Source organism: Ambystoma mexicanum, chromosome 7p (assembly GCF_040938575.1).
Source record: "Ambystoma mexicanum isolate Mex_15411 chromosome 7p, UKY_AmexF1_1, whole genome shotgun sequence".
Lineage (NCBI taxonomy): Eukaryota > Metazoa > Chordata > Amphibia > Caudata > Ambystomatidae > Ambystoma > Ambystoma mexicanum.
Window position 1 is genome coordinate 258,085,390 of NC_090939.1, and position 27,920 is coordinate 258,113,309.

The following is a 27,920-nucleotide window of genomic DNA, read 5'->3' on the forward strand; positions in this document are numbered from 1 at the left end:
GGTTTGCTGGTGACTTTGATGGGATATTGATCGTCTTTCCTCCGTATTATCTTGGGTGGTAAACATTTTGGCCAAAATGCTTCCTCTCTGTCCTACCATACTATGAATATGCAAAGATCCGCAATTACCTCCAGATAGGTCCTTGTGGAGGGCCTGCCAGTGGGGGAGCACCCTTTCGGTTGCCATTTGGTAAAGAGCATCAGACTCAACAAACCATTGTTAGCCAAATGTTTTGGTAAGTTGGATGTTCATTGGGTATCACTACATATTATCCCCACCACAAATATCGCCGTATATATGGTCATCTGGAACGGCCATAGGTGATATTTCTTGGGGGGATAATTTTGGGGGTTTCTGGGAGCAGGGGTTGCGGGGGTGTCCCCCATTCCTTTAAAAATAATGCAGGGGTTGCAGGAATGTCCCTCGCAGGTTCCATGCCTTAATATCTCCGCAAAAATATGGTGATATTTTTGTATGCCGATATTTTTGTGGGGATATTAACACATCGAACCGTTAATTGTAGTGTAGGGGCTAGCCAGAGTTATCTTTGCTATAGCTTTTTGCTAAATTGGTGGTTTCCTTTGGGAAGGTGGCAGTTGTGCAGGCTTTGCAATTGTCCGGCAGATCCTTTTCTCCGGAACCAGTTTCCTTCACGATTTCCATAGGACCAAATCTGGGTGTAGAATCATTCCCTTCCTTAGTCTTGAATATTTGCCCATGTTGTGTAGTCAGGTGCCTTAGGAAGTATGAGAGATGGACTAGACCTTTGAGGGGCTTCACCGATCAGGTATTTATTTCCTTCCCTAAATCTTGTGTGCCTGTCTCTTTGCCTACTGTGGCACTGGCAAATTGGGTGAAGTGGGTTATGACGCAGACAGGCGTAGATCCTTCTGTCTTTGGGGCCCATTGAGCCAGAATGCCTGTGGAATCTGAAGCTTTATAGCCAGGGGCATATTTAGAGGATATCCTCAGGGCAACAGATTGTTCTAATGACCAAACATGTTGCTACTTCTTTTCTAGATCTGTTGTTCAAGGTCAGTGTTAGAAGGCCTTTGAACATGCATAATAGCCTCTGTGCCCTGTCATAGATGTTTGATTATTCATAGTAGTTATGACAGAGAGTCGAGATTTTATTAATGGCATGGAGGCAACTAGTGTTCCTCCCATACTTACCTCCTTACTTATGTTGTCTTGCTGCTGTTGAGGCCGGTCAATGGATGTTCAGAGGTCTGAGATGATTGGGGTCCCTACTGGCGTTTCTATCTTTCTTCCTGAAACTGGCTGCATTAGATGGAATGGTCCCATTTGAAAAGAGTCTGTGTGATGGGTCATGTTATAGGATTGAGGAGGGGTGGTTGGTTGTTAGAGAAGGTGATAATGTTTGCTGGAGATGCAGTTGCCTTTTTTCTTTATCCGTTTCTAACTGCTCTGAATCAAATAAATAAAAGAGAGTTCACGATACTTGCCTCTGTGTTCCTAATCTCGACTCTCTTTGATAACTACTAGAAACTGAAATTGAATATTCAGAGAAGAGGCATGTTTTCCGAGAGGCAGTGTGGAAGATGACGCTCTCTAAATAATTTCGATTACACATCCCAAATCATAGACAAGATTATTTGACAAGGGCTTCTCTAAACGTATTTGAAGAATATGGGACTGGAGGAACTATTTTTGCAGGGGTTCTTAACACAATTATCAATCTGGATTACTGTGCTACAGAGGTATTGACCCTAATTGGAATGATGTCAGACAGACCTATGACAAAACACAAGAGGTGATGGATGGAAGGTTTAGGATTAATCTTAACCCCTGGCATTGCTCTGGGCCACCCTCCACACCATTGTTCCTCGCCTGCCAAGCACTTATAGAAGGGGAGAGACCATATGCAAATCAGGCTTGGTCCCACCCCAAAAGGAGCCGTCCAGCCCAAACTGCTAGGTCACATCCCTTCTGCACGAGACCACAAGCATCCCCAGACATGCTTCAGCCTTATTGGGCCTCCTCAGTGACGAGTAGCTTGGGTCTCTAGGCCCAGCAGGCACGGGACCCACGTCGAGGCATACTCGTCCCACTCGGGGTGACTATAGCAAAACACAGGAGGTGATGGCTGGAAGGTTTAGAATAAACCTCTGGCATTGCTCTGGGCAACCCTCCAGGCCATTCCTCTTCACCTACCAAGCTATTACAGAAAGGGAAAAACCATATGAAAATCAGGCTCGGTCCCACCCCAAAAGGGGTAGACCAGCCCGAACTGCTAGGCCACATCCCTTCTGCACGAGACCACTAGCATCCCCAGACATGTTACAGCCTTATTGGGCCTCCTCAGTGACGAGTAGCTTGGGTCTCTAGGCCCAGCAGGCACGGGACCCACGTCGAGGCATACTCGTCCCACTCGGGGTGACTATAGAAAAACACAGGAGGTGATGGCTGGAAGGTTTAGAATAAACCTCTGGCATTGCTCTGGGCAACCCTCCATGCCATTCCTCTTCACCTACCAAGCTATTACAGAAAGGGAAAAACCATATGCAAATCAGGCTCGGTCCCACCCCAAAAGGGGTAGACCAGCCCGAACTGCTAGGTCACATCCCTTCTGCACGAGACCACTAGCATCCCCATGCTTATGATACATTTAATGCTGTTGGACAGGTTCATGGGTATCATATTTCTCATGCAATGGGAGACATTACTCTTTCCACTCCAGTGTACACCGAACATACACATGCATTTATATGTTTTCTATCATACAAAAACTGGTGAATACATTATCAAACACTACCATTGACTCGATTACCTGGTTGAAGCACACCCTCATGTCTATGCGCCATTTCTCAGCTAAATACAATGCGTCCCCGCCAGAAATGCTGGCACAAGGGTTGCTTCCTTACTCTTCCCGCCGCATACAAAAGATTCTTCCCTTGCCCTTGCTCTTGCACTTGACTGTCAGATTATCCTACTATGCAGACCTTATATCCTCTCACTGCTCATATCCTTGAAACTTTTCTCTGACCCTTCAGACTAAGCTTAGCCTACCAAAAAGACAATAAGTATCTGCCTCTCCGCAAATGTTCCCTATTATCCCCATAAAGAATCCCACCGTCAACCCTAACCATCCCTCTTTCTACATGCCCTCTTCTCTCCTTCACTGCCACTCAAACATTCTCCAGAGCTATCTTTACCCTCGCAGTTCACTATCTCAAGGAGCACCATCTCTGTGATCCCCTCCAATCAAGTTTCCAGAGCACACACTGCACTGAAACAACTCTCACACGATCCTTGAACTTTCTAAGCACTGTGCGCCACTCTCGCATCTCCTCCATTCTCATCCTCTGAACTCTCAGAAGCCGTTGGCACTGTTGACCATGCCGCCTTTCCTCAGACCCTCTTCTTCCTTTTCCTTAAGGACACATCACTCAATTGGATGGTCTCCAGCACCCATTTCTGTGGGGAAAGTCCCAAGGATCAGTCCTTTGCACATGCCTCTCCACCTCTCTGTAGGCAAATTCATTTCATATTTTGAATTTCCCTTTCACCTCTTTACCAACGGCACCCATATCTTATTTTACATTCCCTCATACGCTCCTGCTATTGCTGAATGCATCACCAGCTGACTCAACACTGGTTGACTTTACGCTGTCTGAAGCCAAACTCCTCCTTTTTCCCTGGCTCCAATGCTTATCCAACTCTCCCATCTCCTTCCCCCTAACCTTCTAACTCCTTTACCCAAGAATTGCAACCTTGGGTGATTCTTCACAGTGGCCTAAAACTCCAGCAAATCATCATGGCCTGTGCCACTGATGCCAGGCTTAATAGTCCCTATGTAAGGAAAATGTATTGACCCAATGTAAATATGTATATTAATCACATGTTATGGTACCAGGCCCTTTCTGTCTCTTACTTATGTCTGCCTTTAGTCCCTGCACCCAGTCAATGTCTCGTTCAGACACCACTTGCTCTCCCCTTATAAAGGCACCTAACCCAGGGATTGCCTGTGCCAAACCTTATTGCTTCCTATCTGCGTCATTTCTGTACAAAATGACAACCCTACTGTTCAATAAATACAAAATACAACACTAACATACTAGTCGTGGGTCGGTAAGGTGTAGTGATTAGAAAACTAACTATGTAGGGCTCTTATCTATGCCAAAACTATAACGGAGACTATCAGAAGTATCTTTTTACCAGTTACTCATATGAGACCTCCCTTCAAATTACTGGGAGCTATGTTGGCCAGCCCCAGGGATAAGATGATACAGAGAGGGGTAGAATGCCTACAAGAGTAGACCTCTGGAAACAGATCCATATGTTTTCCCCACAGGCAACTTTTGCTAAAATCCTGTTTGCCGGGTTCGGCTTCAGTGCTGCCGAAAAAACACATGTATGTGTAAGCTCTCCCTGTCTGCTCCATATCTCATGTGGGGGACTTCCACACACGCCCCCTTGCGTATCTGCCCTCCTTACCCCTCCCACGTCACTCCTCAAATATGGGGGACACCCCTGAACCCCCGCCCCCATGCCCGCTCACTGCTGCGGCCCACTCCTTAGCTCCTCTGGCCATTGCAGCTCTGCTGCGCAGAGATCTATCCCCATTTCAGCCGCTTCCATCAAATGCTGATCCGAACAGGCCATGTTCAGGAACGGTGGTCTACCAGCAACATATATTAGATGATAATGGGCAGTACCATGGAAACAGCGATCCAACCTTTAAGCACAGCAAAAGGCAAATATGTTAATGCACTCTCATGGTAAATAAGGCTTTACTGAATAGTCTTGTAATGAATACAGTTAAAAGTATGTTACTAAAGAACAAAGAGTGCTTTTTGTAAAGGGTTGTAAATGTGGCACCATACTGGCCAGTTTCATTCAGACAATGAGGAATAAAGTATCTCTTTACACTATCAAAAATTGGGATGGTAGGGAGGTGGGTTCCGAAAAAGAGAAATTAACAGAATTTGACAAATTCTACAGGTCACACTGCACATTGCAGGTGAATTCTCTGTAGTCAGAAAGGGGCAATATATTGGGGAGGTTCACGTACCCTCTATTTCATCTGATCAAATGGAGAAGCTGGAACGCCCATTGTTTCAGAAAAGGTTCTGAAGGCGATTAAGTCCTCTAAATTAAACAAAAGCATAGAAACTGGTATCTTTAACATGGCAGCCCTATTCAAATAGTTTTGACATAAAGGAATAACCTTGCATAGTTGCATATAAATCAAGAATCCAAAATCATTATTTTCCGAAAACCGTGTAGAGGCCCAATGCGCTTTTTTCGTCATATGGGTAATTTGCCTTGAACAACTCAGGACGTGAACATTTACACTGAAGTATTAGCAAATCCGATTGAGTCTCTCCTTTCAATTCTCAAAGATCTTGATTAAACTGGCTTCATTCCCAACCAAAAGGGCAGCATACAATACCATGTGGATACATTATATAATAGATATGGTGCACAAATTAAATCAATGAGCAGTCCTCCACACTTTAGATGATAAAAAGTCATCTGGCCACGTTGATTGGGGGTTTCTGCAAAAATCAGGATGATTGGAAAAAAATATCAATCGGACAGGGGCAGGGTCAATTGAGCCGTTTCAGCTCCAGTTGACTCATGTAGGGGTACAAAACAAGGGTACCCTCTTTCTCCCCTCCCTTTTGTCCTTCTTGTTGATCCCTTTCTGATATATTTCCAAGAATAGAAAAATATTTATAGGTTCGATGGGGAGCATAGGAAAACAAAGAATGTCTCTTGGCAGATAACGATTTATTGGTAGTCTCTGAACTGGAAATCTCTTTCTGTACCAGCATTGGCAAAGTTGAGGCCATTTCCGAGGCCTCAGGTCACAAAATGAATGCAATAAAATCACAGGTACATAGTCTCTCACAGCAAGATACAATCCGATTGGGGGAGATGATTTCTTTTCAGTGGGCAGCCGGATTCTTTAAATATTTGGGTGTATGCCGGACAAGTAAATCCACCATCCTTCACCATGCCAACTATCCTGGCCTTTTTAATCCATTCAAAAAGGTTTGCAAAGATGGAAGGATCTGTATATTACATGAGTGGGGAGAATACCAACTATTAAGACACATTTTCTTCCCTGGTTGCTCCGTGTATTGCAAACACTTCAATCGATAGTCCCCATGGAAGGTCTAGTCCATTTGCAGGAGGTTTTTCTTCACTTTACTTGGCAGGGCAAACTACCTAGAATAAGCAGGACCTGCTCCGACTCAGAGACTGTGGAGCCATGATGTGTCCTGAAATGGTTGGATACTTCAAAGTCATAGAATATTATGTTGGGCTACCAGCTTACAAACACATCTACACCGATAAAATTATCAAAACATACATATTGTTAGATGTGGTGTCCATAGGCGCAGTACGTAATCCTCATATTACTGTACCCTCTGAAAACCTTTTACCAAATGTATCTATTGTTGTAATGAATTTAATAAGTTTAATGAACCTCCTATGAATTAACTACATGCTATTCTATACAAAAAACCCTCCATCAAAATCTAAAAAGCTAGTGCTTAAAGTGCTACAAAAACAGAACAATCCATGACAATACTAACAGACCAACTCGAATACATAATACATAGACAAAAACGAAATATAAAGAAATCTCACATTTCGTCTGACATATCTTGAAAAAAGAAATACTTTAATGAACAAACTATTCTAATTTTCTCATTACATCATATCTCAAAAGAATACACATGATTATTCAATTGGTTGACTAGGTCTCATATACGATGGATTGATAGATATTTTTCAGAATGCCTGTTGAATAATCCAAACCTAGACAGGTTTAATTCCTATTCTGAATACCCGACATGCGCATGTTTCTGTCCAAATCTGCTCACATTGCATAGACTTTCAACAGGCATCTTACTTATATCATTTGCATTCTATGTAAAAGATTATCTTTTCTCACTATGTTTTCATGTCACAATGGTACGTCCTAACAATACAGGTCTTATTCACAACCAAAATCTTCACATTATTGCACCTCCAAATTGAAAAACATTTTCTCAAAAACATTATTCTCAAGAGTGCAGTAAGAAATATTCTGTCGAGACAGCATTCGGTTTCCATGCCTGGAAGGTGTGAAATCAGATCAATGGAACACAAAGTCCTTGATCACTGATAAGGACAGTGTGAGGAACCAGGAATGAGATGCAGACACAGAGAACTCACGTTTGTTGGTAAAAATATTTATTAAAATAATAAAGGGGTTTGGGAAATGCCTTACTGTCCCTACTCTAGGAGCTATTTCCCTACCTCACCCAAAAACAAAGGGTCTGTCCTGTATCAAGATGTCCAAAGCAAAGTGTCCTGTGTCCAAACGCCTATCCTAGCCCTCTCAGTCTAAAAGTAAATATATGGTGTTAAATGTTCAAGTTCAACAAAAAGGTATACATCCAACAGAAGTTTCAAATGGATACAGGGAATGGCTCCCTTTCCCATGTTTCTCTTCACCAAAACAGTTCAAAAGAAGAACCAAGTTCTTTGTAGCCCGAGAGGATAACCCCCTCCTCTTGGTGTTGCAGTTCACTCTAGGGACAATTACTCCCCCCCCCCAGGTCTTTTCCACATTCAATATAATTCAAAATCCTAAGGCATGAATCTTCCGTGGGATTCTCTTTTCAACATGTCACAAATGCAATTCAAAATCCTAAAGGCATGAATCTTCCTTGGGATTCTCTTTTCAATGTACTACAACTTGGGTGCAGGTCCCAGACTCAAACAACACCTTGTACACTCCCCTGCCAGGATCCTTTGTACCATTCCTTTTCACAATTCGGGTGCAGATCCCAGATTTGCGAATGCCTGGTATACTCTCCTGCCAGGACTTTTGTACAACACAAATCTTTATGGGTGTGGATCCCTGATCCGCTCTTCACCTGGTATACTCTCCTCTGGACTTCGTTACAATTCTCTCTCATTCAGTACAAGGGGTTATGGATCTACCCCAAGTTCTTCTATATCACTGGTGTATTTGTATCTCCCCAAATGCTTGGGTTTTGTAAATCTGTTCATGATGTAAGCAGTAGGGAATTGGCCTCACCTTTTAGCTAGGGAATGCCTTCTTCAGCTCCCTGCCATGTCCCCACCCTTCCACTGTGGGTACACCAGTTTTAGGAAGGCTCCCTTTGCTTCTCTGGCCCCACTTGGGTCCTTCTCTGCTTCCGTTCTCTCTCCACTTGAGGGGGTGCATCTATGCATCTCGTGGCAGTATGCATGTCAGTCTGGCTTCCCTTGTCGGTGCAATGATCCTTGTTTGCCTCACGTCCCTCTTTGGCAACTCTCCCACCATTAGGAATGCTTCTCTGGGGTTCTCTCATGTCTCCATGGTCGGCTGTCCACCTGACAGCTTGGCTAGCCGGTTGGATCCCTCTGCGTTACTCAGCTGTTCCATCTCTGAACTCCTGCACCGAGGAAGACAGTTGTTCGGAAACTGCTAGACTGCTCGTTTCGCTTCAGGCGAACAATCTTCATTCTGGTTGCCATCTTCCTTGTGCCAGTTTTTGTCATTAGGTTGGCTATGGAATATATTGAAGGATACTGTCAGCAGGATTTGTGGGTTGTTGAAGGGGATTATCACAATACGCCATCAAAGCATGAGGAATGGATGGAATATCCCTAAATGGGAAAGGGAGATACCATGTGTCATCTGATAATGTCTCACTGCCCGCGAGGTTTGCCTGCCCTAATGTGATCCTCCCTCGCATAGCCACCCCCAGGGTCAGGATCAGGTAATGGCTGCCGTCCCCTGGCCAGTGGAGGAGAGACTTCCTCTGGCAAAGGAGTGATGACATCATCAGATTCATCACAAAAGGCAGGCCTGTCTGGCGTGCCCTTCATTCTGCTTCCTCTCACACTGCAGAACCTCATTAGTATGCAGCTTTTTCATTCACACTATTATCTTCTTTTTAATATGTACTGTTGTTGCCACCATTACTTCTTTTGGATGGCAGATGCATGCATCCGCCACCACAAGTCTTATTCCATGGCCTCTTGTTCTAATACTTCATGCTCTGTATTACATGGTCTTCTCTTTATAAATACATCTTTTAAATATTTAAATGTCTCCCTCTTGTGTCCCTCTCTTCTCTTTGCAAATGTAAGCCCTTTGATAATTCCTATCGGATTGATGGTACAGACCTAATAGAACTGCCCTAATCTCTATAAATTATAGCACTTGAGGTCCGCAGTGTCTGGAGGCTCTAACATTCTATCCTTCAGTGCATGCAAGTTGCAGTATTGGAGCTCCAGTGTCTGTAAGGTTTAGTATAAGAGCCTCAGTGTTTGTAAGCTATGAAATTGGATCCCACCCCAACTCACATTTCTGCAACCTGAGGTATTGGGGCTGCAGTATCCATAAGTGTTTGCATTAGAGCCATCTGCGCCTGTAAGCTGTAGCATAGTAACCAAAGTATATATAAGCTACAGCACTGGAGCCCTGTGCGCCTGTAAGATGTGGCATTGGAACCCTACTGTCTGTTAGCTCTAGAAGTGGAGCCCTCGATGACTGAAAGCTGTAGCATAGTAACCAAAGTATCTATGTGCTGCAGCACTGGAGCCCTGTGTGCCTGTAAGATGTGGCATTGGAACCCTACTGTCTGTTAGCTGTAGCAGTGGAGCCCTCGATGACTGTAAGCTGTACCATAGGAACCAAAGTATCTATAAGCTGCAGCACTGGAGCCCTGTGCGCCTGTAAGATGTGGCAGTGGAACCCTACTGTCTGTTAGCTCTAGCAGTGGAGCCCTTGATGACTGTAAGCTGTAGCATAGGAACCAAAGTATCTATGCGCTGCAGCACTGGAGCCCTGTGCGCCTGTAAGATGTGGCATTGGAACCCTACTTTCTGTTAGCTGTAGCAGTGGAGCCCTCGATGACTGTAAGCTGTAGCATAGGAACCAAAGTATCTATAAACTGCAGCACTGGAGCCCTGTGCGCCTGTAAGATGTGGCATTGGAACTCTACTGTCTGTTAGCTGTAGCAGTGGAGCCCTCGATGACTGTAAGCTGTAGCATAGTAACCAAAGTATCTATGTGCTGCAGCACTGGAGCCCTTTGCGCCTGTAAAATGTGGCATTGGTACCCGTTAGCTGTAGCAGTGGAGCCCTCGATGACTGTAAGCTGTAGCATAGGAACCAAAGTATCTATAAGCTGCAGCACTGGAGCCCTGTGCGCCTGTAAGATGTGGCAGTGGAACCCTACTGTCTGTTAGCTGAAGCAGTGGAGCCCTTGATGACTGTAAGCTGTAGCATAGGAACCAAAGTATCTATAAGCTGCAGCACTGGAGCCCTGTGCGCCTGTAAGATGTGGCAGTGGAACCCTACTGTCTGTTAGCTGAAGCAGTGGAGCCCTTGATGACTGTAAGCTGTAGCATAGGAACCAAAGTATCTATAAGCTGCAGCACTGGAGCCCTGTGCGCCTGTAAGATGTGGCAGTGGAACCCTACTGTCTGTTAGCTGAAGCAGTGGAGCCCTTGATGACTGTAAGCTGTAGCATAGGAACCAAAGTATCTATGCGCTGCAGCACTGGAGCCCTGTGCGCCTGTAAGATGTGGCATTGGAACCCTACTTTCTGTTAGCTGTAGTATTTTCAGCACTGTCTTTGGGCTATGGCATAGGAGTCCTCAGTGTCTGTAAACTGTAGAATCAGAGGCCCTGAATGCCTGCAGATTGTAGCACATGAGGCAATGGTATCTGTTAGTTGCATTTTTGCATTTCTGTAAATGGGAACATTAAAGCAGCAATGTCTGTAATCTGTAGTATCAGAGGCCGAGGTGTTTAAGCAGTTCAATGTGAAAAGACGTCATGTTAAAGCTCTCCAGAGAAAATTACCGATTTTCTCCTGATTGCAAAACCAGCGTTGTAATTCATTGTCAACGGTATTTTTCTCTGGAGAGCTTTAAAAGAAAAAATATTTTTAATATTCGGTGGTGCGGGGTTTCACGCTGTAAGCATACCATTGCTCCTCCCCGCCAGTTCGATTTAGAAAGGCCGCTCCGTGCGTACACGCAGCAGTCTTTCTAAATCGTTTTTTTTTTAAAATCTCGTTCTTTCACTTAGGACCCTCGGCGAGCCTGTCAGCACCTGTGCACACTCGTGTGTGGCAGGGACATGACAATTCGATTTAGAAAGACCGCTCTGTGCGGTCCCGGACCGGTTTTTCTAAATCGATGTTTTTTTTATCTCGTTCTTTTGAAAACGAGAATTTCACTTAGGACCGTTTGAGCAGCAGAACCTAAGTCCCCATTACCAGTGACCTGTGACATTGGGCCAGCGGCATTGTATGATGTAACATCAACAACCCACAAATGTCTGTAAACTGTATTAGCACATGGAGATCGTTATTGGCCTCCCCTTAGCCAATAAGAATGTTTACAGTGCAGCCAATAAGTACTGGCACTGCCTGCATTATGGACATTCTGTTTTCAAAAGCAGATAGGGCAACAACAATACAATTTCCAGACATGATTTCTTTCAACAAAACACTCTTTAGGAGGACCTTTTCTTTGCTGCAACGTCATATTTAAAACACGAAAGAGAAAGCTAAAATATGTGGAATGCTTTCACTTTCCAATGGAGAAAAAGTGTACTTTTACCTGCTGCCTAATGCATGCTCATGTTAAACTTGTTTCATTTCAACCAAGTTTGCCATTAAATAACTTATGAGGACATTATCTAAATAGTACAAAATAAAACCACACTTAATTTACTCGCTAAGTTTGTCTATGTAATTCGCCCACTATTAAAGTAAACATTTGCACTTCACCGCTAACACTCCAAAACATGTATTGCTACTGCCACTATGTGCTAATAGGCTTCTAGAGCTCGGGTGGGGGCATTATCGCTTGGGCTAATGGCCCTTTCTGAGCTATGGCGGGTCATTATCCTGCGATAACGACCCCTCATTCCATCTATGAAGCTATAGTACACATGCCTCCACTCTGTAAGCTGCAGCATAGGAGTCCTCAGTTCCTGCAGTCTATACCATCTGAAATATTAGCCTCTGTAATTGCACTGGAGCCCCATCGTCTGTACAGTGCATCTTGGAAACAACAGTGCAGAGCATTGTATCCATTATCTGTAGACATGGAGCCCTCAGTGCCTGTAAACTGTAGGATTGGAGCACCATTCTCTGTGCCCAGTAGCATTGAATCCATTAGTGGCAGCCAAGGAGCCCTCGGTGTCTGTAAGATGTAGGATTGGAGCAGCAGTGTCTGTGCCCAGTAGCCTTGACTCCATTAGTGGCAGCCAAGGAGCCATCAGTGTCTGTAAGCTGTAGTATTGGAGCACCAGTGTCTGTGCCCAGTAGCATTGACTCCATTAGTGGCAGCCAAGGAGCCCTCGGTGTCTGTAAACTGTAGTATTGGAGCAGCAGTGTCTGTGCCCAGTAGCATTGACTCCATTAGTGGCAGCCAAGGAGCCCTCAAGCTGTAGTATTGGAGCACCGGCATTAGTGGCAGCCAAGGAGCCCTCAGTGTCTGTAAACTGTAGTATTGGAGCACCAGTGTCTGTGCCCAGTAGCATTGACTCCATTAGTGGCAGCCAAGGAGCCCTCGGTGTCTGTACGCTGCATCAACTGTAAAATCAGAGCCCCCATTATCACATCAACTCCTGAGATCTGCCACCTGCCCTTTTGGATGCATCTTTCCTTTTATAGTCTACACAATCTAGCTGGCCAAGATGAAAATCACTGCTCTCACATCATCCACACAATGTTTAAATCAATCAAGTGATTTCAGTAAAAAAAAAAAGAAACTGTTCAGACTTTACCAGCGGCAAGAGACTCCTCTGGTCCAACCACTACAAGCCCGATGTTGTGGTCCTTGCAGAACTGCGCGAGGATGCCTCGATTGCTGATGGATACGGCTAAGCAACGCAGAAGGGATGATGGAACACTGTTAAAGGCTAAATAGATGCACTTCAGCCATAGTCACTGATCAGCTACCTCCACCCAATCATCACCAAATACACCAGCACGCGAAGGACCAGGATGACTTGGTGTGTCACCCGTCCTATATGCAGACTGTGCCTGTATGTCTTGTACTTTCCATAATGTATTTTGTGTAAGATTGTTTCTTTTCATCATTTTTTATTTATTATTTACTTTGTTTCCCTTTATATAGTGCTACATACTAAACAGTTTGCATACTTTACACGTTAGTGTAAACGACATTGATATGACTAATATGATTTTTTGTGTGAGGCTGGCCTCAATACAAAAAGCTACAGTAAAATGCGGTCAGTTGTCCCTTGCGGCTAAATGTCCCAGACCCATGCAGACATCATATTGCTATCTCACTAGTGTCTGTGTGTGTGTGTGTGTCTCTCTCTCTCTCTCACACACACACACACTAAACACCCTCATGCATCCCGTTCACTGGTGTTGCAATCTTAGAGCACACCTGCCTAGTGCTATAATAGCATGTCTGCGAGCTGGTTCAAGAGAAGACTAACCACCGTTAGCATGTGGTGGGCCAGATTCTATGGCTTGGCGTAGAGGTTTCCTGTTGTGCAGATTTCTTTTCTATGAATTCTAATAGCAGCAAGAAATAAATATCAGACCTATGGCTCCCAGCATTCCCACACCCTGAAATCTTATTCTATCTCCTAATGCCCTCGTCCAATGGTGTATCTCCTTGCCATATAGCCTAGTTTTGGAGGCTCCTCTGTACCCCGTTTCCTTGCTGCTCCGAGGCATCAGCTAAGCATTCATGCTGTCTTGTCTATGGGAGTGGTAGGAGTAATGGTAATTGTTTACATTTGATGCAGTTCAAATGATATTCCTATGGCTGCATGATTGTTGTGGGTTAATGGTGAGCTGCCCCCTTAAGGGAAAGCAAAACCAAACCAGAGACTGAAGGAGAGGGAGGAGGGAGGAGGGAGGAGGGAGAAGAGGAGGAAGGCAGTAAGAGTGTAGTGATTAAAGAGATAAGACGTGATACCAAGTGCGTTGTGTGCATGGGCCCAGCTAGTATGCAACAACTGGCGACGAGCATTCGATCCACGCCACCGTCCCAGTGAGGAAGGCACGTGCCTGTGGAGTGTCGCTGGCTTGCCTGGCGCACAGTGCCCAGCAGCAAGAGCGAAGGCGAGGCCTGCAGAGGTGGCTGCAGACAACTACCAGACCTGTGGAGGTGGTCGGAGCTGACGGTTGTGGAGGGGGAGTGTTGTAATGTAGTCTTGTCTTGCCACTGGCCTGGGTACTTGCTGTAGAATGTTGGTGCATGAATGCAGCTCAGGGGGATGTTGGGTGGATCTGTGTGTGAATGTTCTGTGAGTGTCAGTTGGGGGCCTGAGCTGGGTTGAATGGATGGCCAGTGGGTCAGCTCCTTTGTTAGTGATGTTTATACCTTCCTATGTTCCTGTCCATGTCTGCGCGTGCTGTAAATACATGAAGAGTAACTGGAGTATTGTACAGATTGCACATATGTGAATAAAGTCTACCTGGAACCAAACCTAGACTACAGCTGGTCTGTACTTCAGTGATGCATCCTGAATGTCTAGCATAAGGCTTTACAACAGGGAGACGACCCAAAAGCCGCCGCCGACGGAGGTACAGCGGTAAGGACGCCTGCTGGAGGAGGCTGCTGGGAGAAGACCGACAGCGGAGGAACCATCTGCGAGGAGGAGCTGTGTGTTGAGAGAGGCAAGCCGGCAACGAACCTGCAGAGTGAAGCAGCATCGCGCGTTGGAGGAGCAACGCTGCAGGACAAGAGGAGCAGAAGAAACGAGCAGGAAGGTACACTGCTTAAAGATATGGACACCACGCAGACCAGGTACAGCGCACAAGTCCATTGGAACACAAGGATTACACCACCATAGAGGCGCTGCACATGCCACATATGCAGACACCATTATAAACCCACTAGAAAGTGAGGACTACCGATAACTGGAAACAGCAACTGCGCACAAAGCGAGGACTGCACCATCATGAAGCGACACAAACCCACTAGACACAAACCGTGCAGAACAGCAACACAAACCCACTAGAAAGTGAGGATTAAGCATTAAAGGTAATAAAGGTATCTCGCCACATGTGAATAAAGCCACTTAAAAGCGAGGAACTGAGCAGCCTGAGCACAAACCATACAGGCCACACATGGGTCACCAATCCAGCCCCACCATTGCACATGTGGGCCACCAACCCAGCCCCACCATTCCTCCACATGCACAGGAACAAACCAAAGCCTTGCAAAGACAAACCAAGGGGCGTACTGATACATCTGGCACAGCCACCTGCACCCGCTGCAAGGAAAGGCAAGGATGTCACTACCGGAAGCAGGACTGCGGAAGGCCTGTTCCATTACAAACGGCTGAACTTTGGAATATCTTCAGCAGCCAAGTTATTCCAGTGGACTATACGCAGGTTGATAGCGCCAGTCACCAATGCTTTCAACTACAGTGATGATATATTGGTGTTCGGAGTTACCCAAGACCACCACGATGAGGCATTGAGGCAGGTGTGCAAAATACTCCAAGAGGCCGGCCTCACCGTTAATGGCCAGAAGTGCATCCTCACTACACATAGCCTGTGCTTCTTCAGACATACCTTCTCCGACCAGGGTATCAAGGCAGACACTGACAAAATCAGTGCCATTGTCAACCTGGAGCCCCCAAAGGATGTGTCCGAGCTGCAATCCTTTCTTGGGATGGCGGGATACAGTGCCCAATATCTACCCCATTAGGCAATGCTAACCAGCCTGCTTAGACAACTTCTCAAGGAGGACCTACCCTTCGTATGGGACTAACAATGTCAGGAGGCATTCTCCACGATCAAAAAAGAACTGGTGAACAACTGCCATCTAGTGTATTTTAACCCGCAGTGGGACACGATCTAGCGGTTGATGCCAGTCCCGTTGGACTGGGTGCTCTCCTGGTCCAGACCTGTTCACAGCAAAAGACTGAGACACGCATAGTTGCGTATGCCAGCAGGTAGCTCACCTTCATCGAGCAGGCCTCCTCCCAAGCAGAACGTGAGAATCTAACTGCAGTCTGGGCTTGCGAGAAGTTTCACCACTTTCTCATTGGGAGAACTTTCATACTCATCACAGACCACCAAGCTCACCTGTCCCTGTTTGGGAACCCCAAAATAAAATTGCCCCAACACATACAGCGCTGGGGCATCTGCTTCCAGGAGTACGACTACACCATCGACCATAGGTCTGAGGGGCAGGCCAACCCTGCAGACTATTTATCAAGGCACCCGACAGTGCGCCTGACAACAACATGCAGCTTGAGGTGGAATTATACATTGCATACCTATCCTTGAACGCCCTTTCCCCGGCCATCACGAAGGAGCAGTTCGCAGAACAAGGCAAGTCTGATCCCACCATCCAAGCGGCCGTCCAGCTCACGAATACCAACAAGTGGCGGCATGTGACCATGGAACGCTTTGACATGGGGGAGGTGGACAGGAGAGACCTGCAGAGAATAGCAAGGATACAGAGTTGTCAAGGATTCTAACCGGGTGTCAGACACTGGATCAGGACTCTTGCCCTTAGCCTAGGATGTAGCGCTTAGTTAGAATATGTTCTCTTTATTTTCTACAAATTCGAATTGTGCCGATACCCAACCCGTCTCACACCCCATTTGAAAAATACCCCGGGTCACAATGGACCATGAACCAGGCCGGTGGGTGGTAACATAATATTTATTTATTTTAATTTCAAAGAAAATCAATCCATTTTTATATTGAGCAGCAATCACCAATCGGGTGATAATTACAATGAAATGCCCCGAAATACACTTGGGTAGCCTTCTACAAGAACATATCCAAAGCGCAATTGAATAAGAGCACTTTTTCAATTAGGATAGATAGCACCCTGCAATGTTCCCTCAAACAACAATTAATCAAATTCTGACTGGATAGAAAATAAGAGGCAAAAACGGATTTTAAACCCTTTACAGTGGCCTAAAATGACACTCGGAGTTTAACAAATAATTATATGTGTGGTTAAATTATGATGTACATATGTTTTATCACATTATCAGGGATGTTATATCACTAGCAACTATAAGGTAAGGTATCACAAAAAGGTATACAGTTAAAAAAGCAAGTGGAAAGCAAGAACACGATGCAGCTGAATCACACGTAAAGTTGCATTTTTCTTATTTGCAGTTTTAAATGTCAAAAATGTTTTTTAAGAAAAACAGGTGAAATACACGGAATCGGAATGCGGTTTTTGGACTGCGGGATAGATGCAAATCACAGGGAAAATATAGAAGTGAAAGGGTGATTCTAGCTGAATAACTGGATGAGACTTTCAAGGTGGAATGAGGTTCAGTTTTGGGAAAATAAAGCAGTTAAAAGAGAAAATCAGTTTGGAAAGAAAAAGACAAATTTTACTTACACTAGATTTAATGGCTAGAAAAAAGGAACGCCACCCGTGAATATAAAAGTTACGCTGCAGTTGTAACCCTTCACGCAGTCTACCTCTTTTCTTTAGAGAAAATTAATTTATTTAATCAAAATATTTCTAAGGACTTATTATCTATGCAAGACAGAAATAAAGAGAAAAATGCTGCTAATGCATGGAAATCAAGTGCAGGATGCACAGAGAATTCTAACAGTTTTAAACAAGTTACCAGGGTATGGATAGGATTACTTAGAGGGTGGAACAATATGTTGCTATGGGGTGGGGAATACTCAGGATCCGCTCTTGAATTTGGGATTAGGAACAGTCAACTGGGATCTGGACTCCAGGGCTCGGGTCACCAGGTAGCGGCGGACTCTCCTAGCAGAACAGCTGGGCCTGTCTGGTCACTGGATAGCAAGTACAGCTGGATGGCAGGGGTACAGCAGGCATGCAGTTAGTGGGCAAAAAGCCGGTCTGGTCACAGGATGCTCCCCGAAAGGGTACCACAGCTTTTCCCGTTTGTTATTGGGGTTTTTTTTTAGTGGGATTTCCGAATCAAGGCCTTGCTGGGATAGGGTCAGCTATGCTTTGGCCTTGCAGTGGAATCTGGAATCTTGCAAGATGAGTGTAGACTATCAGAATACGCAGGGGCTGGAAATTCAGGAAAGAGTGTGTATAGAGTTCTGTCAACCTCCCTTATTTATAAGGCATGGTGACATCATAGGATTATACAGTGGGGCCGGCTTAGGTTGGGCATGCACCTAACAACTGGATTGGTCAGGGGTGATTGTTACTGCCTTGCTGTCAGCTGGTTGGATCTTTAGGGACATGACATCAGCTTTATGATGTGGCTTTACAATGCATAGGGTCATCCCACAGTTACTGTTGCTAAAAATCAATCTTAAAATAAATCACATACTTACACAATTATGGCATTATTACCAATTACATAGGCAGATTACATATTTCACGCAGAGCATGACAGTCCAACTCTCCAATTTGTAAGACTTTGTTTTGTCCACCTAATAACATTTCGTTATTTTCAGTGAGAAATATTTGACCTAAAATTCTATAACTTTACACATGTTGATAGATTATCGTAAGGCATGTCAGTATAGAATTTCAAAGCGGCATCATATACACTTTCCTCAGAATATCCAATTTTCTCCCATTTCTGTTCCCAATATATCAGTGAAGGCTAGAACGTCTTACATTAAAGCTACCAAAATTGCATCTAGATTGTGAAACTTTCGCATTACTGCGTTGTCTAATTTCGGAGATAAAAAGTCTTGATGTTTATTAATAGAATAGCTTTTTAAGCCAAATGGCCAGAATTGTCTACCAAATAAGGGCATACTTCCAAGGCTGCTCTTGAGTTGGCTTTGAAGCTCCCAGTAGAAGTTGCAGGGACATGTGATTTCCTATTTCACACGTACGTGTCCCAGAATCTCTATTGTAATAGGGCTAAGCCCAGACAGAAGTCTGATGAGCATGTGGTGTTTAGTGCTGTTGGTCCATTCAAAGTTTCCGAAGGTAGCAATTAGCACACAAGTGTCCCAGATTGTATTGTAACTCCTTCTGGGGGGAAGGCCACTCCTGTTGCTAGGAATCCCCCAAGCAGAAAACCTGTTTGGATAGTTTCAGACTGCAGCCAATGTGTTTATTTCTTTATTTTATTTAATTTTGTTCTGAATCAGAATCAAGCCTGTTGAAAGAAAACATCCCATATATGTTTCCCATCAAAACCCCCTTTACATTGCTAGGCAAGGACATGTTTTTATTCAACATTGTACTTTTAAAGCAGGCATTTTTCTTATTTGCAAAAAGCTCATTTTAACAAATGGCGAAGTCTGCAGGGATGTCTCTTTTAAAAGGTTTTCTCTTCCATCTGACTTCCCAATATTGTTTTGCAGCCTTAGTCAGTTTCTTTTATACAGCAATTTGTTCAATACACAGGTTCACTGAAATTGACATATGGCCATAGAGTTAGGGTTTATTTGAAGCATTGATTTTTGACATTTTGTAACCCAAAAGCCAAGTGTTTCCTGTGCGGCTGAAAGTAAAGCTTCTGTTGATTCCCAGTTCTGGCCTAATACAGCCTGTCATTCAGGGATAGTGCTCTCCTCTGCTGGAGCACAATCTGGATGTGGATGAGCATGGCAGGGCCTCATTGATAAAAGCAATGTGATGTTGAACAGATGAAAATAATGTCAGGACAGCATCCTTTTCAAAATAAAATATTCCCTTTTCAATGGGAACTTTTCAGCAAGCAACAGAGCAGTGCTGCAGTGCTACTTTTCACTTCGCTTCTTTAGGGCACACAAGAAAACACACTGGCGGCCTTTCTCAGTGTGCTTTCAGTTCCAACTTGCCCAATAGTTGTTTTGGCAAGATGGTGCAGCCATCATTTTGTAGCTGCAAAAACACAGTTTTGGTGCAGGGGAAAGGTGCTCCAAGGAGCCAGCACAGCCATTGTTCTGTCAACTGCTGAAGTGCAGCTTGATCATGGATGGGGATTCTGCTGAGTGGGTCAATGTATCCCACAAATCCCCCCCTGACTCCTCTGAAACTTCTTGTCGAGGGAGAGTAGGGAAAAGTGGGGTTCATCAGGTGGAGTCCTTCTTCCATCAGTGAGCGGTGCGCCACGATCCTCCTGTTGTCTCTTGTTGGAGTGTGGAGCAATACGCACAGCTTTCCCTTAGATCTTTCTTTGTGGTGTGGAGCGACACCCCCAGATTTTTCTTCAATCTTTCCTTTCCAGGTCCCCAGGGAGGTCCTCCTTCATCTATGAAGGGCGCAACCAGTACGAATCTATTGAATAAATAAGAACCGGTTACTACAATTTCCCACTGACTGCCTTCCCGGATGGTTTTCAGCAGTGGGACACACATACATTGCAAACGTTACAGTACTTTAGACGATAAAGACAAATAATCACTCACAAGACACAGATAACTAATGGTGTTACTAGAATTCTTGTGGATCCCTTTCGTATTGACAATGAAGAAAAATATTCCCTGTTAATTAATGATATCTATAAACCTACATGTTCTTTTCTGGTTCCTCTTTTTCTTGTTCTTATTCTCCAGATGTCTCCTCTATTTGATTTTCTCTGGACTCTTCAATTAGCTGCAAAGTGTGCCTAGGGTGACAACTTTTTAACTGATTAATATGGACCCATTTCTCTTCTGCCAACTCTCCTTTGGGGATGCAGATTCTATAGGCGACAGGTGAAATTGTATCTACAATTTCAAAAGGACCGCACCAGCTGTCTGCTCCTTGGTCTGGTTCCTTTGGAAATTGTACAAGTAGACCTGTCTCCTACTTGGTATTCCTTTTCGGTTGTTTTTAAGTCATATTGAGTCTTCATCCAATCTGCAAATGTTTCCAGATTCCGCTCAGCGTACGCAAAAGCACGTTGAAGGTGTTTTCTTAGATTCCCAACATACTCATGAGTTGTGGAGGCGTTTATCAGGGTCTGCTCTTGTGTTCTATAGAGCAGATGCCGAGGTAGCACCATCCTTCACCCAGCCATTAGCTCAAATGGAGACATCTTGGTTGCAGAAGAAGGTGTAGATCTGATGGCCATCAGGACAAACTGTAATCAGATGTCCCAACTTGGCCCAGAGTCTGCCACAAACTTTTTTAGAATGCTCACAATGGTTTTGTTGTACCTCTCAACTCCCCCACTAGAGGACTTCCGGTATGCAATGTGAAGTTTCCTTTTTACCCCAATTTTCTCCCATATCCTTGTCATCACTTCGCTGGTGAAGTGACTACCTCTGTCTGATTCAATCCTTTGGGGTAGGCCAAAACGCGAGAAGATGTGGTTGATCATCAGGGCAGCTGCTGTTTCTGCCTTGCAGTTTGGGGCCGGGAGACATTCCACCCATTTGGTAAATAAGCATGTTACTGTTAACATGTATTTGTTCCCCCTAGAGGAGCGAATCACAGGCCCGATTAAATCTACTTGTAATCTGATCAAGGCAGTGTCATTCCCCTCTTCTGGAGGGGAGCTCGGTGTGTGAGTGAAGTTGGCTGAAATTGTGCACACACAAGACACCCCTTCAAGTATTGGTCGAGGTCCTGCCCTGTTTGTGGCCAGTATGCGACCTCCCGCAAGATTTCTAGAATAATGTGAAACCCCCGATGACCGGCTGTGGCTGCGTCATGGGCGTGACTTAGCATCAGGCTTCGGAATGAGGTAGGGACCACTCACTGGTCACAACCAGATATGGATCTCGTTACCAACAAACCGTCTTGGATTCGGCACATTTTGGGACACTTCATCAATACCCTGAGGTCCTCTTTCCCAATGTAATCGGTGTCTGTCAGAGCAAAGTTCTCAGGGTCCTCAATGTGTTGTTAAAATTTCCCAATAATCGGATCCCCTTTTTGTGCCGTGATTAAATCAGCATCTGGGGTCTCTTTATTCCACTGGCAGTTGAGAGTTCATTGTGAGCTTTTTGTCTGGGACCTAGTGACAGCAATGTCCTGGATTTTCCCCAACATGGACTCGATCGAGGAGATCCCCCTGGATGGCTCCGGTTTTGGCCATCTGAACAGCTATGTAATTTCAAGTTTTGTCTGGCCCCTCTATTCGGTAATGACCCTTGACCTTCTTTCAATAAATGGTCATACCATTAGAGGTGACCAGATAATCAATATTTTGTATTAGCTTGCCATGTTTGAGTGGTTTGTTATTAGCACACAGCATGCCTCTGGTTTTCCAATTATCCAGGTGCTCCACGAACCCGTTCCGGACATAATCTGAATCAGTGATTATGACCAGTTTGTGGAGTTGGTGTTGTACGGCAGTGAGAATGGCCTGATGAACTGCCATCAACTCCGCCACCTGACTACTACGGGGACCGATTTTGTACCCAGCATAGGGTTCTGGGGCATCATTCACCCAGGCATTCCCAACGCGGGCCACCAGTTCCTTTTCCCTGTTGTTGTCAATATGGTAGGAGCACCCATCCACATAATCTGTGGCCATCCCCTGGCACTTGTCTTCTTCATAAACTTTGTGCGTGGAATTCAGGTATGCCTCCATGTTGTCCTAGGTTTTAAGACTTTCGTCCTCGAGACAGTTTACTCTGGCACAATCATGCAAGTCAGCCAGACCTTGCGCGAGGGAGCTCTTCTTGTTTTGGCCATATCTGACCTCTACAGGAAAGCCTCGCATTGACAGAATCCAGGAAGTAATTCTGGAATTATTCCCATTTCCGGCCTGGATTCTGTCACTTTGGAGGTATTGCAGAAGCGGGAGTGGAGTCTCCACTATGATGTGTTGCCCCTGGATCAATGGGCAATAATTTTCCAATGCCCACACCGTTGCCAGGAGTGCCTTCTCACAATCGTTGAATATTTCCTCCACAGAGGATAAAGTCTTACTTGCATAGGAGATGACTTTATTGACCTGATCATGTTTTTGATATAACACTGCTATCAGGCATCTATTCGAGAACTCAGTCTCCAAGAAGAACTCCTTATTTTTGACAGGGTAAGCTAGACAAGGCGCTTGTGAGAGGCTTCTTTTGAGTTTCTTTACTGCCTCGGCTTGTTCTGGACCCCACTCCCACTTGACCCGCCCTTCAACAGATGGATCAGGGGTCTTGTGACCTTGGCGTAATCCTCAATTAACTTCCTACTGTAATTAGTCAGTCCAAGGAGGCTTCTTAGCTCACGTAGAGTTGTGGGGTCTTTTAGTTGTAGGAGTGCTTCCACTTTCTTCTCCTGGGGACAGAGACCCCCAGGAGTTATCTTATGCCCCAAGAAGTTGACATGGGTCCTGCACCTCTGTGCCTTTTAGAAGGACAGTTTTGCTCCGGCAACCCTCAACTGGGTCAGAACATAACAGATTTCTGCTATGTGTTCCTCCACAGTTGAGCTTTTTATCTGAACATCATCCACATAGGACAGGTTACCCCTTTCACTCAAGTCAGGTATGGTCTTATATAGGAAGATGTTGAATTTGTTGCCGGAGTTTATGTATCCGAAGGGAGTCCAGGTCCACGTGTACTGCTGCCCCCCGAAGGTAAAGGCCAGCTTGTATTGGTCCTCCCTACTGACGGGCACGGCCCAGTGCCCATTTGTCAGGTCAATGGCAGTGTATGACTTTGACCCCTGGATCTGGGCCAGTCCTTGATCAATGTATGGAAGGGGCCATCGGGAACTGTGGACCCATTTATTTCGCTCCCTAAGGTCTGTGCAGAGTCTTCATTGTCCATTTGGTTTTAAGATCCCCAGCACTGGATTAATAAAGGTGCTGTGGACTGGATGAATTATCCCACGGGACTCAAGGTTTTTGATGATTTCTGTCAGGGACTCCATGGATGTGAGAGGCAGGTGATATTGCTTCACAAATACTGGAGTCATCCTGGGTCAGTGGGAATTGTCGTTGTATGGAATTTGGTGCGACCACAGTCATACGAGTCCACAGCAAAGAGATCTTGAAAATCTAAGGACACCGGTTTCAACTTTTGCTACAGAGTCTCACAGGCATCAGCTAGGTTGACTCGCTCTTCAACCATTTGCCTGAAGCCTGGAAAGACTTCGGGTATTGCTATCTCAGCGGCTTCCTCCAGCTGGGTGGAGAGGTCTCTGGTTAGAGTATTGACCTTGACAGAAGGTTCTAGGTAGGAGAGGCAGTCATTGTGGACCTGGAATATCACCTCATCCTGCCTGATGTCACAACTCACCTCTTCCTCCCCGTAAGGGCAGGAAGAGTACACCAGGAAATTCCCCCCTTGCCGGGTGAAGAACCTGTCTGGTGGTATGCCATTGTCACTGTTATTGCCAAAGCAGTCATTGGGGATTGGTCCTATCAGTTTGTTTCCTAGATTCATGGAAAAATGTTGGTCATCAACCGCCATTCCGATAATGGTACCTGCGCCCAGAGTGATACTCCTAGGGTCGCTGTTATCCATCAATATGGGAATGGTGTTGTGTTCTGCATTGACTAATGGTGTTGAGTTTAACCCAACCCCTGCTGTTAGAGATGGGCATTGAGGTGTACATATGCGTCAGGATTTTGCAGTTTCTGTCCTCTTTTCATTTTTTATTCAAGTGGGAATTGCCGCGTCCGTCCTGGATGATGACTTTCTCTTCAATTTGAACTGCACACGGCAGCAATTCGGCTGACCAAAATGCTTTTTCTGAATCATTGAGGTCTATGGGATTTCCCCCTAGTCGGGACCAGGCTTTGTAATTTATCAGGTCCAAATTAACGGGAAACCGATTGAGAATGTCAATGCCTAAATAGAATGCAGCAGGGATATCTCGCATGACCCAACAATTATGTTCTATGCCTTTGTCACCTATAGAAATTTTGAGCATACACCTGCTAGGCAGGAGATGTTTGTTATTGGGAGTTTTCAGGCCCATTTCCCACTTATTGATCAATTTAAATGTGGGAATGGCTGGATCTTTTGGGAGATTTCTGAACATGGCTTCGCTGATGAAGCTCTTTCCGTTGTTCACGCACACTTGGGTGGGAACAGACTCCTTCCCCTAATTTAACTGAATAGGGATGAACAACTGTTCTCTAATTTTCTGGATGTCAGCTAAACTTTGAGCTGGTTTCTCATCACTTTTGACTATAGAATTGGGATTTTCAGATTGTGAATCAGTGTAAAACTTCAAAGTATTTCCTTCTAGTGTGGAATGCCACTTAAAACTGGAAGGAAGGTTGATTTTCAGGAATGGAGAGGAGTTACCGTCGCAGTTTGCTGTCCTACAGCAATTACTGTCAAGTCAGGTATTTGATTATTCTGGAAGTGAAATTCAATATGATCAGATTTTTGTTCAACCATGTGGGATGTGCCCTTTAAACTAAAATGGTTGACACTCTGTTTTAATTGTATTGGCCGGTTAGTCTAAGTCCAGAGGACCTTGTTCACACAGTCTATTAGGGGGGACAACCTGCGCAGGATGTCATTCCCTAGTAGACAGGGTGTTCCCTCTGGAGTCATGACTATGACCGGGTGTTTCACTTTGTATCGCCCAATTTTTATTTCCAAATCCGTAGTCCCCTCAACAGGTATCTCCTTCCCGTCGAAGTTCTGGAGTTGTCCAGAAGGGGGGTTGAGAGGGATCTGGTGTCTCTCCTCCCTTCCTGAATGTATCTGATCAAAAGCCTTTTTTGACTGAAAAGTGGCTTGGGATCCAGTTTCCACCAGTGCTGAAATTGCACATTGTCCTTGCACTTGAATGGGGGCATAAAATCTCCCCTCCTCTCCAAAAGTGGGCAAAGGTAATGAGCATTTAGGGCAAGCTGGGTGGTCAATTTCTTTACTTTGGACTCTGACGTGGTGGCATTTTGGACTATTTTCTGTGTCACAGTCTGGAAATCTGTAATAAGAATTTTGCATCCTGAAATAGTGTAGATTTTGGAATCCCCTGTTTCCCCTAGATCAGGGCTGCCCCCTTGTCCCTGGAGGCAGTCACTAGGACCAGTTTGTGGGGAGGATCCCTCCTTTACTATTTTGTTCTCAGGATGACAATTTCTGGGGTTCAGGGATGGGTGACTCTTGATCAGTCCCCACACCCACCCAGTCTTCTTTCGGATCTCTTGGGACCCATTTTTCTTTGGGAGGAATTCCCCCATCCCTGAAGGAGAAGATTGTTTTCCCAGAATCCTCTAAGGATTCTTCCCCTTCAAATTGGAGGACACCAACTTCCTCCCCAAAATGGGCCTTTTTGAGATCTTTATTTCTCCTACCCACCCTCTGTTTCCTGGGTTGCAGATTTTCAGGGGCCGGAGATTTTAGTTCCGGTTCTGGGGTGTCCAGGGGCTTTTCACAGGTGAGGAAGGAAGCTTCCTCTAGGGCTTTACACCCCCCTTCCCCCTGTGCCTCCTCCTCGGGAACCAGTGAATTATCGGGGTTCTCTCCCTGTCATTGTTCTGGGGTGCCAGGCCCTTGGTTTGAGGGGTTCTGAGCCACCATGTTCATCTGAGGGTTCTGTTGGGCCCTCAACATGCGTCCAAGATCCTGTGTGAGGTTCTGGACCTGGCGCTCCAGCTGGGACACCCGTTCCAACTGGTACAGGGGTCTCTGTTCATATCTCGGTTGTTCTCGGGAAGGGTAATTCTCCCTTCTCCCGGAATACCCTAGGAATTGTGGATTTTGGTAACCCTTGGCCTCCCCTCTCCCGGATTGGGTTGTCTGGGCTCCTGAAAGCGGGGAAAGAAAAGAGGGTTGTCCTACAGGTTGGGGTTTTGTGGATACCGGGGAAAGAAACTTAACCCAGTATTTGGGGGATTACTGCCCTCCTGGGGAAGTTAGGAGGGCAGTTTCCTGGGGCAGAACTTACCTGATTGCCCCCCCCCCCTTGGGCTGGGCGAGTAAATACGTACCCCCAGATAGGCCAGTTGCCTTGTATCTGGGACTTTTATAATCAGAAGGGTTAGGGGTCCTATTGGTGGGTTTACCTCCCTGACCGCCACCTGTTTGTGATTGGCCTGAAGGCCTTTTTGGTCTCTGGTTTTGCTGGTTTGGGATTGGTGCATTTTTAGGCTCCCCCATTTCTAGGTCCAAAATGGGGGCAAGCTTCACCTCCGCCACCTTAGCAGCAGCAGCGGTGTTGGTTGGCTTGGAGTTTTTAACCAGATTTTTATTTTCGGCAGGTTTTTGGACTTCATATATCCGGGTAGCCTGCTCTATTACCCAGTCCAGAGATCTTTTATTATGGAAATCCCTCACCAGCTGGGTCATAATGTATTTTGGGGGCGCATGAAAGTAGGTAGTGATAAACTCTCTGCTATCTGTGCGCCCCCTCCTGGTAGTTTGGGCAAAGGCGCGTTTTAATTCCTGCACAAACTCTTGTGGGGCCTGATCTTCTCCACATAATAGATTGTAGGTCGCTTTGCGAGCCTCTGGGGGGTTTCAGCGGGTGGAAAAAGTGCCTCAACATGGCCGCCTTGTATGTGGACCATCTTGAATGTTTTTGGTCTTCCAGTCCAGCAAAGAAGCTGGAGTATTCTGGAGAGTTGTCCATTTGGCATAAGCTACACAGTTCTGGCTATCTTTTATGTGCAATGTGTCGATCATTTGTTCATAGAGTTCCAAATGCTCCCATACAGATTATTTTGCATTTTTATTGTACAGTGTCATGAAATTCCTGATGACCTTGATCCGTCTAATGGGGTCTTTCACCAGAACTCTTTTTGGTTTATCTACCTTCTTTCGCCGCGTCACCTGAGTGCATTTGCCCTCAGACACAGAGGCGCTGCTGTTTGAGGTCCCCTCATGATCATCTAGGCGCTCCCTGATTCTGTGAGCTTGAGGGGGGCTCGCAGAATGTTGGGCCTAGTTTCTTCTCCCCTGTGGCACACAGGAGAGTAGTCTTCTGACTCCTCCCTGCTTCCAGGGTTGGGAGAGTATCCCCCCCACTGCCCTGATTGGATGGAAGTCTTTAGGATGTTCTTTTGGTGCCTCTTTTCCTGTTGTTCTTGTGCAAATCGAACCAACTGGTCCCTTTGGAGGTAGTGATTCTGTAGATCTAATTCCCTGACTTTCACCTCATAGGAGGTTTCCTGGTCAG

At 45.4% G+C, this 27,920-nt stretch overlaps 1 protein-coding gene across 2 annotated transcripts in view; it reads right to left on the reverse strand.

Annotated features, from left to right (window-relative positions):
- The window catches only part of LOC138525980 (trifunctional purine biosynthetic protein adenosine-3-like), a 615,458-nt gene that overhangs the window by 579,090 nt on the left and 8,448 nt on the right, over nucleotides 1-27,920 (reverse strand). For both annotated transcript variants that reach the window (XM_069636272.1, XM_069636273.1), the window contains exon 2: nucleotides 12,787-12,882. In XM_069636272.1, the coding sequence (XP_069492373.1) occupies nucleotides 12,787-12,882 (96 nt within the window). The remainder of the gene's footprint in view (nucleotides 1-12,786; nucleotides 12,883-27,920) is intronic.